This window comes from Aquarana catesbeiana, unplaced genomic scaffold (genome assembly GCF_042186555.1).
Source record: "Aquarana catesbeiana isolate 2022-GZ unplaced genomic scaffold, ASM4218655v1 unanchor225, whole genome shotgun sequence".
Lineage (NCBI taxonomy): Eukaryota > Metazoa > Chordata > Amphibia > Anura > Ranidae > Aquarana > Aquarana catesbeiana.
The window spans coordinates 2,114,354-2,124,188 of record NW_027362652.1 but is presented as its reverse complement, the minus strand read 5'-3'; the positions used below and the strand labels follow the sequence as shown (position 1 = coordinate 2,124,188).

General features: G+C 44.9%; 1 protein-coding gene across 1 annotated transcript; it reads left to right on the top strand.

The window, feature by feature from the left end:
• The first annotated feature begins 1,774 nt into the window (after positions 1-1,774).
• Positions 1,775-3,707, top strand: LOC141121562 (uncharacterized). The gene has a single exon (XM_073611195.1). The coding sequence runs from the start codon at positions 2,273-2,275 to the stop codon at positions 3,383-3,385; it is 1,113 nt and encodes a 370-aa protein (XP_073467296.1). The 5' UTR covers positions 1,775-2,272; the 3' UTR covers positions 3,386-3,707.
• The last annotated feature ends 6,128 nt before the right edge of the window (positions 3,708-9,835 follow it).

Below are 9,835 nucleotides of genomic sequence, written 5' to 3'. Positions count from 1 at the left end.
AAGTGGTTAAAAACTCTTAAGTCCAATTTACAAACGGAGCAGAGAGTAAAAAAAGCATGCAATATTTGCCATCAGGGTTTTGGAGGCGGTATCACATGCGGTATTGGTCAAAAAAGCTTTTTGACAAATAGCTGGTTGCCACATCGTCCTTAACAACCGATGATTCATTGGCTGTCAGCGGGTTCTCTGCTGACAGCTGAATCTAACAAAAAAAAAAAAAAAAAAAGCCGACAATTAAAACTGATGAAAAAAACGGCGTGGGGTCCCCCCCCCAAATTCCATATCAGACCCTTATCTGAGCATGCAGCCCAGCAGGTCAGAAATTGAGGGGACGAGCGAGCACCCCCCCTCCTGAATACCAGGTTAATTAGTGCTAAATCAAACAAATACAGCATTCGGTATTTAACTCAAAATTCTTAGTGAATTGAACACTTGCACAATTGTTACTGCATGTGGTATTTTATCGCATTTTATGAACCGTTATTTAACTCTTCTTCTTAACCCCTAACAGTTTCTAATCTGCCTTGCAAACAAACCCCTAGATACATATAGGCCATCGGATGTCTAACTTGGCTCTATCCTATGCTGCTTACTGAGTCCCAAACTAAAGCTAGCTAAAGAATCCCGGACCAGAAGGGGCTATGGTTAACTAGGGTAACAGGGGCTGCATATAAACTCTATTTTACTAAATGATTTACATAATATGCTGCAAGGTGACCACTACACACAGACACTTCTGTCACCAGACTTCAGATACACAAGTAAGTTCCAACAATTAAAGTATTAGAACAGAGAAACACTTGCCCAATAGTCAGTGCTTCTAGTCTGGATAAAATACAGCATCAGCAGCTCTTGCATAGAAGACCATATGGTCTCATTTTGTTTCTTTTTCCTGGAAATTCACCTTTATAACATATCACAGTCTACCAATCTGGGGTTTCTGATCCAGCTAGTGGGGACTAAAAGTAACTTTCTATAACCAATTGTCGCTGTGATATTTGCCAAGCAACAGCTATCAACAAATACAGAGACACTAGAGGGAAGCAACTCCCTACATATGTGTCACTTCCCCCTAAAGGCTACTCGCCTATTAACCCCTTATATCCCAATCCTAATATTATACAGCCAATAGAGTCCAGATAATTCTCTGCTATCTGTCTACAGAGATCACACGATCACTTCAATGAGGATGAAGGAAGACTGGAGTCACATGACTGAGAAGATACTAAACCTCACCCTGGAGATCATCTACCTGCTGACTGGAGAGGTGAGGATTCTAAGAGACCACATGATATCACTCTCATCGATATTAATAAAACACAGACTTGAACAGAGAGGTGAGGAGGATTCTGGGAATGTGACATGATATTACTATTTTTTTAAATAGCAATTTCCTCCTCTGAAATCTGGAGATCATCTGACCATCACGGTGCCTCCAGCTCACTCCCTGAGACCTGAGAGACACAACATGGAGAAGATTCTAGAAATCACCAAGAAGATGATGGAGCTGCTGACAGGAGAGGTGAGCGGTGCCAGGAATTCTGGGACATTATCCACTAACAGACAAGGGATGTGTCTGGATGGTGACTGTATCATTGTGTGTGTCAGGTTCCTATAAGGTGTCAGGATGTCACTCTCTATTTCTCCATGGAGGAGTGGGAGTATTTAGAAGGACACAAGGATCTCTACAAGGACATCATGATGGACAATCAGCCTCCCCTCACATCACCGGGTAAGAGGAGACTTTATTGTAAAGGAGAGAGCAGTACGGAGGGTCCACCTAGATCCCCCATCATCTGATAAACACATAGAAACAATGTATTCAGTCAGTGTGTGTGTTTCCTACAGATGGATCCAGTAATGAGAACCCACCAGAGAGATGCCTTTATCTGTGGTCACTTGTTTGATGCTAAAGGTTCTTCAAGGCTGAACGTTAAACCTCTTGTTTATCAAAGATCTCTTGACCCAGTGCCTAGGCTCTAGGTTGTGTAAAGAGCATGCACCTCCCAGTCCCCATTGGTTCCTGCTCTTCTGACAAGGTTGTGTAAATGTAGAAGTGATCTGGGAGGAGGAACAAAGGACCAAAGACTGAAGAGGGGAAGTTGCAGCTAGTTGGGACATCCATAGATACTGAAATCTACCTGATCCAGATAGAATCTTGATTTAAGTGAACCGATATTCTTGTATCTATTGATCGTATTTTTATATTTGTCCAGGACACGTCATCAAGGAACCCTCAAGAGATCGTCTCACTTTATCTCGAGGTTGTAAAATGGAAGATGGGGACATCACAAGAGATGCAGGAGAAAAGAAAATGGGCTCAGCTATGGATGAAGGATTTCACAGTGTGGATAGACCATCAAATCCTTCTGACTCTGAGCAACCTCGTACTGTGAGGGATGGTGCCAGAATTCAGGGGGAGGAGAAATGTTCCTGTCCTGGATGCGGGGAAAGTTTTGTCTCTGAATTAAGTTTTACTGTACATCAGAGATCTCACATTGGTGAGAAGCTTCATTCCTGTTCTGAGTGCGGGAAATGTTTCCTTCATAAATCAGAACTTGTCATACATTGCAAATCTCACAAAGGCAAGAAACAAAACTCCTGCTCTGAATGTGGGAAATGTTTTACACGGAAATCACATCTTGTTAGACATCAAAGATCTCACACAGGGGAGAGGCCCTATCTCTGCCCTGAATGCGGGAAATGTTTTTTACATAAATCAATCCTTGTTGTACATCAGAGGATTTACACAGGGGAGAAGCCGTATTCCTGCCTCGAGTGTGGGAAATGTTTTGCACAGAAATCAGACCTTTTTACTCATCAGAGATCTCACACAGGGGAGAAGCCGTATTCCTGTGCTGAATGTGGGAAATGTTTTACATGGAAAAAACTTCTTGATAGACATCAGGTATCTCACACAGGGGAGAAGCTGTATTCCTGTCCTGAGTGCGGGAAATGTTTTTCACTGAAATCAAATCTTGTTAGACATCAGAGATCTCACACAGGTGAGAAGCCGTATTCCTGCCCTGAGTGCAGGAAATGTTTTTCACTGAAGTCAGTTCTTGTTAGACATCAGAGATTGCACACATTGGAGAAGCCATATTTTTGCCCTGAGTGCAGTAAATGTTTTCTACTCAAATCAGACCTTGCTATACATCAGAGATCTCACACAGTGGAGAAGCCGTATTCCTGCTGTGAGTGTGGCAAATGTTTTGCATGGAAATCAAAACTTGTTTTACATCAGAGATCTCACACTGGGGAGAAACCATATTCCTGCTCCAAGTGCGGAAAAAGTTTTACACAGAGATCAGACCTTGTTAAACATCAGAGATCTCACAGAGGGGTGCAGGGAGTGGTCGAACATTCCTGGGTTCCTTGCTCCTAAGTTTTGAATCTGAACCCTATTGAAGTCAATTATTGCAGAATCTTTGAAATCAATTTAGTCCATTTTTAATACTAAAAGGCAAGACATTGTCAAAGGGCATGGGGAGCTTGGCACTGCCCTAGGGGATATGGAGATGTATAGAAGAAAACTACAGACCAGTCAGCCTAACACTAATAGTATGTAAGGTATTTGAGGGAATGGTAAGGGACTCTATACAGAAATTGTCTGTGATAAAAGAATAATAAGTGACATCAGATGTAGATTTATGAAAGACCGTTCTTGTTAGACCAACCAGAAATCATTCTTTGAAGAAGGAAGTGAGAAATTGGATGGTTGAAGTCCAGTGGACAGAGTTTATCTAGATTTTGTACCTCATAAACTTTTCTTTTAATAAAAAAATAAAATCTTTTCGAGTTAATTAAATTGTATGTACACGGATTTAAAACTGGTTACAAAAACGAGTCCTGAGAGTAGTGATAAATTACTCATTCTCTAGATGATGGGCCTTGGAGTTCTGTCTTTGGGCTAGAGCTGCACGATTCTGGGAAAAATGAGAATCGCGATTCTTTTGCTTAGAATACAGATCATGATTCTCTCACGATTCTTTAAAATGGTTACATTTAAAAGAGAAAAATCAGCTGTAGACGGCGCATGCACAATCAACATGCCGCTCGCTCCCGATGCTCGGGGCTGGTTATTCATTTAATACAGCAAGGGGCGGATGCTTTTCTCAAAGGGGCGGATGCTTTTCTCAAAGGGGCGGATGTATAGTTAACCATACATCCGCCCCTTTGAGAAAAGCATCCGCCCCTTGCTGTCTTTATAACCATATATACATCTGCCCCTTTGAGAAAAGTATCCGCCCCTTGCTGTATTAAATAACCAGCCCCGAGCATTGGGAGCGAGCAGCGTGTTGCTTGCGCAGTCCAGGCCGGTACTATGCTCTATGCTGACTAACGTCAGTTCCGGTTGCTGACGTGAGTTCCGATATCGGCGCCATTTGCGTTCCACGCTGGTTCCGTGCCTCCGACTGGGAGATCCGGAAAATCGAGCTAATCCAGCTTGCAGAGCGCGCGCGGGGGGGGGGGTGTGTGTGAATCGAAATCGCAATCCTATATACGATTAATCGTGCAGCTCTACTTTCGGCTAATGCTCTACAATTTGTTTTTTAATGATATAGAAGTTAGCATCAAGAGCTCAATTTAGGTGATTGCTGATGATACCTGGAGGACCTCCGCTATGAGGATTGATGACATAGATTACAGTTATTCAAAGGTGACTCCAGTAACAAAGGTCCCTGAGGAGGACATGCAGCCATAATTTGAGGTCAGAAGAAAGGAGGTTTAACCTTAGATTGAGGAATGGGTTCCTTACTGTTAGAGCAGTAAAATGTGGAACTCCCTCCCTGAGGAAGTGGTACTAGCTGAGAGTGTCGACAACTTCAAAAAACAAAAGAAAGTAAAAAATACTGTTTTTTCTGTTTATAGCACAAAAAATAAAAATCGCAGAGGTGATCAAATACCACCAAAAGAAAGCTCTATTTGTGGGGAAAAAAAGAACATACATTTTATTTGGGTACAGCATCGCACGACTACACAATAGTCAGTTAAAGTAATGCAGTGCTGTATCGCAAAAAATGGCCTGGTCATAGAGAGGTGAAACCTTCCGGAACTAAGGTGGTTAAAGCTAAATATTAAAAATGTATAATTCTTTAAAAAAAATAAAAGTAACACATGGGGCGCCAGCTAAGTGCAGCATCAATGGGTTTATTCCTATTTAAAAGCCCCATGCAAACTTACAGATATATAAAATCAAAGAGTTTATCTGCAGCCATGCAACATTGAATGGAAGCCATCCACTGGAAAAGCCGCTTGTGACAGCAAACAGCTTGTTGTCAGGGAGGAGATCAAATCCAGTGTTCCAGGATGTGAGGAGAGCTACAGTGGAACTCAGGGCAGGATATGACATTACACCCGGGGGGGGTGCTGGTTGCAATGGTAGCATGTTTCAGAACTCCTATTGGCTCCTTTCTCAAACCAAATGGTTTGAAAAAGGATTGCAATTGGTTGCCAGAGGTTACAGCATATCATTACCGTTCACTCATTAGTTGCTAGAGGTCACAGCACACATTACAACTCATTGATTAGTTGCTAGAGGTTACAACACATCAATTCTGATTGCTGATTGGTTGCTATAGGCTACTGCACATCATTATAACTCATTGATTGGTTGCTAGAAGTTACTGCACATCACTACCACTCACTGATTGGTTGCTAGAGGTTACTGCACATTATGACTGCTCTCTGGTTGCTAGAGATTACTACACATCACTACTGCTCACGCATTAGTGCTGGAGGGAGAGTTGGATAAGTAGCAGTGTTGAGGGGGAGGGTGGGATGAGTGGCAGTGGGTACAGTGTTGCATGACTGTGCAACTGTCAGTTAAAGTAACAAAGTAAGTTAAATGGTCTGGTCATGAAGGGGGTAAATCTTACGGAAGTCAATTGGTAAACGAAGCAAAAATCCATCCAACACCAGCAAACAGAATACAAGACCAAAGGGAAAATATATGTGAAAAGTGATCCAAGTGACAGAATATCTAACTAGCAACCTAACTAAAATACAATACATACAGCGGAGGGGAAAACACAGTTAAACAGGGTAAGGCAGGAGATGCAGGGAACAACCAGGGAGATGGATCAGGAAGGGGGACAGAACTGGAATCAGGAACGAGGGTATCAGACATGAGGTAGGGTACAGGATGCAGGGTAGGGAGCAGTATCAAGGTCCAAAGAAGGATCAAGGTCAGGGGCAGAGCCTCAAAAGGGGTGGTGCAGCAAATGTGCAGCCCCTCCAAACAATATCAGGCCACAATTCCTCAATATGGGAAAGGTACCCTGCCCAGGGGCTCACCTAGCAAAGCACACTGTCCCCATGTAGAACAAGGGTCTCTTATCCAGATCCCAGGCTGGTAGATGTGGGAATCTGCAGGTGGGGGCTTATCGAAATCTGATAGCCCTCTTTAGAAAAAAACAAACAAACATCTTTGAACAAGTGCTTTTTTTTTCTTTTGGTGATTTTTTTTGTGGGGTGTGGATTGTGGTGTGGTGGGAGTGCTTTATTAACAGAAAAGTCCCATGATGTATGTGACAGACCCCTGTACTCCTGAGGAGTATGTCCGCTTTATAAGCTTCCCTTGCCTGGTACCAGCTCTATCCAAGATCCCTCAGCCCACCCAGTCAGTAGCCGTAACTCAGTGTAGGGTGAATAAAAGCACAAGACTTTATTGAAAAACAGACACAAGTATATATCTCTGGGAGGAAAACTGTGCATCCAATCACATGAGGCACAGGTACATTCAAACATTTCAACAAATCTTATAAACAAAATCTGGGCATGCAGCCAACTTTGTCAGTGGGAAGAACACTTGAGGGAACTCCTATGTCCAATATCAGTGTTCTAAACATAGTGTAGACCAGTGTTTCTCAACATTTTACGGTGAAGTACCCCGGCAGGTCTAAAATAAATCCTAAGTACCCCTATCTCGAGAAAGGCACTGATAGGCGGCACTGATGAGGCTGCACTAATAGGCGACACTGATGGGCACTGATAGGAGGCAGTGATATGCGGAACTGATAGGCAGCTCTGATGAGGCTGCACTGAGAGGTGGGCATGCATGATGTGTAGTTCCTAAGCAGACAGGGAAATGTGAAAGTGACAGGCAGGACTCGCCTTTTTTTCTGTCTGCAGTGTGCTGGCTATGTGCAGGATTGCAGAATGGAGAGGGAGCCGCAGCAGGCATCATCCGGATGGGTTCTTCACACATGGCAGGAGATCCGAGGCATGCTGGAGAGGGGGAGGACCTGGGGCCGCCTACTGACCCTGGTCAGTCAGCCCTGGGTGGGGAAATATCTTGGGGGCAGCACGATGGGCTCCATTACATTTACAGGACCCTGGCAGCTGCCGCTGGCCTGACACCCCCCCCCCCACGCGAACGGGGTGGACTGCTTCCCCCATTGGTACCACAGTGCCATGCTACAGCAAGCTGCCGGGGACTGTATGTGTGTGGTAGGTGGGACTCAGGAGACACAGTACTGGACGTACCCCTGCCCTTGGTGCAAGTACCCCCAGGGGTACGCATACCACAGGTTGGGAAACCCTGGTGTAGACAATCTGGCTGGTTCAGGGGTAAAATGAAATGCTGAGTTCAGTGTGGTTGCACTGAGTCTGGTTAGATCAGACCAGACTGGGCTTCTTGGTCACCCTGTGCCCCTAATAGACACAGGGTAACTTACACATAAATGGGGGCTGGGGAGCTGAACCAGGAGTTTCCTGACCCATCTAAGGTAAGCTGGGTTCCACGGGCCCCCCCACCAAAAGTGATTCCCGTCACATATCTCCCCTTTCCGCAGGAGACTAACACAGAAGGAGACTTCAGATGGGTTAACTTCGAAGTTAGTTTGTAGTTCCAGTGCCCCAATGCCTGTACCCACACAGTACCCCAAACAACTTGTTCCGAACAGAGCATTACTCACCCAGCCAACCTCTGCCTCTCTCATAGAACATACCTGTCGCTGGGAAGACGTGTGGACTGGCCCTTCTCCCTGGAGTCCTTTCAGCTGCTGGAGAGAAGACAGGGTGGCTGGACTCACTCTGTCATGCTGTTGGGGATCTCGGCCAACTGCCCAGCACCCCTGGGGTACACAGGTGAAGACCGTACTCCCATGCTCTGATGCCAGCTCTTCTGCTGGAGGCTCACTGGGTTGTACCCCCTCGGCAGAAAAGTCTATTAAATCCCCAGTATCTGGAACTGGTGTCTGGGGATAGAGGTTCACTATCTCCTGTCTGTGGAACCCAGAAGATGTTACCGATGATAGGAAGAGGTTAGCAGAGCTCTGTCCTGTTGTCAGCACTTCAGATTTGGGGACGGCAATCTCCAGAGTTTCCACTGCTAATTCTGGGGCATGTTGCTGATTGTGTTCTAGCAGCCTGTATGCCCTTTCCAGGTGCTGTTCTTTCCTTAGCAAATATTCAAGGTCAGATTTAAGATCTGAGACCCCTGCCACCAAGCATAGCCTCTCTGTAATCTCACAGGTCCTCATGGGTAGCTTCCCCTTCATTGCCAAACACAAAGCCATCTGTAAGGCTCTCCCAGAGCAATCCAGGGCCCTCAAACTCATATCCCTCTGGAGAGCATTCTGTTGTCTACCGTAAATAGTCCTGCTCTGCGTGCCATTACAAAGCCCAATATCGATTGTCCAGCTCTATCTATGTCATGTCTACGTCTATCTAACGTCACAATATAAACCCATCGTCAATCGCGGCAACTAGTAAGGCAGATCCTCATCGGTCATAATGCATGATGATCCTGATGACCTGTCAAAAGAAAAAATTGCAACCTCGCATGACTGTCTAATTCTGATGGATTCCACCTCACAAATGAGCCCTCACAGTCTGTGAGCCGTTAACAAGTGACAGTTGCATCCTTCCCCACACACAGGTCTAGCACAGACAGGGAAGGTAGACAGATGAGGCAGTAGTAGAGAGGATTACACTCCATAAAGGGGTTCTTGTCTCCTCCAGCCCCCACTCTGCCCTTCTTCCGACCCACCATCAGTGTGCAGCCTCTTAGGAAAGGTCCAGGGTGGAGCCCATGCCAGGCCATGCCAAGACTGCTTTCTTCACTCAGGTGAAAGAACATGAAGCAGACACATACACATAAAGATACCTTAAGGGCCCAAATCCTCATGTAAATGATGTCAATATTTAGGGCAGATGCAATTGGCTATAGGTCTAGTAAAGAATTTGGGGAACCCCACAGTGTTTTTATTGTTTTTTTTTTGTGGGGTTCCCACTTAAAATCCTGATTAGACCCTTATAAGGGATAAGGATCTGGTGTGAAATTTGGGTAGACTCCAATGTGTTTTCTTACAGACCTCACCAAAAATAAGGTTTAAAATTAATTTTGGTGGGACTGCATGTTGTTGTTTTTTGTTTATCTCTTTTGCTATAATGTAGCACTACCCCGTAGCAGTTGCTAGTGTCCCGGGTCCCCACTGCTGCACAGCCAGTCACACAGCATTTCCTTAATGCATTCTAAGGCAGGTACCAGTCCTTGGCTTGTTTTTGATGGTTTAGGGGTTGATAATTTGGATTGGGGAGGTAATTATGGGATGCCCAACTTGAAAAATGTCCAGAACTATGAACAAAAAGGGACAATTCCCCCCTATTTACAAAAAGGTCCACTTTTCCTTCCTGCTGTGCAAACAGCAAAGCACCTGCTGCTCACTCTTGAGGGAGCCAACAGTTTTGTGTTAGCTAAGCAAAGGCCCATCCCTTGACAAAGTAGTGCAGAGAGCAAAAACAGCATGACATTCCTCCTTCTGCTTCCCTTGTGACCACTGATCCCAGTTCCACTTGCTTGCAGAAACTGCTAGCCCACTTGGCTGTC

Bases quoted from the DNA above. Each gene is read 5' to 3' on its own strand.
- LOC141121562 (XM_073611195.1), top strand. From the start codon at position 2,273: ATGGAAGATGGGGACATCACAAGAGATGCAGGAGAAAAGAAAATGGGC.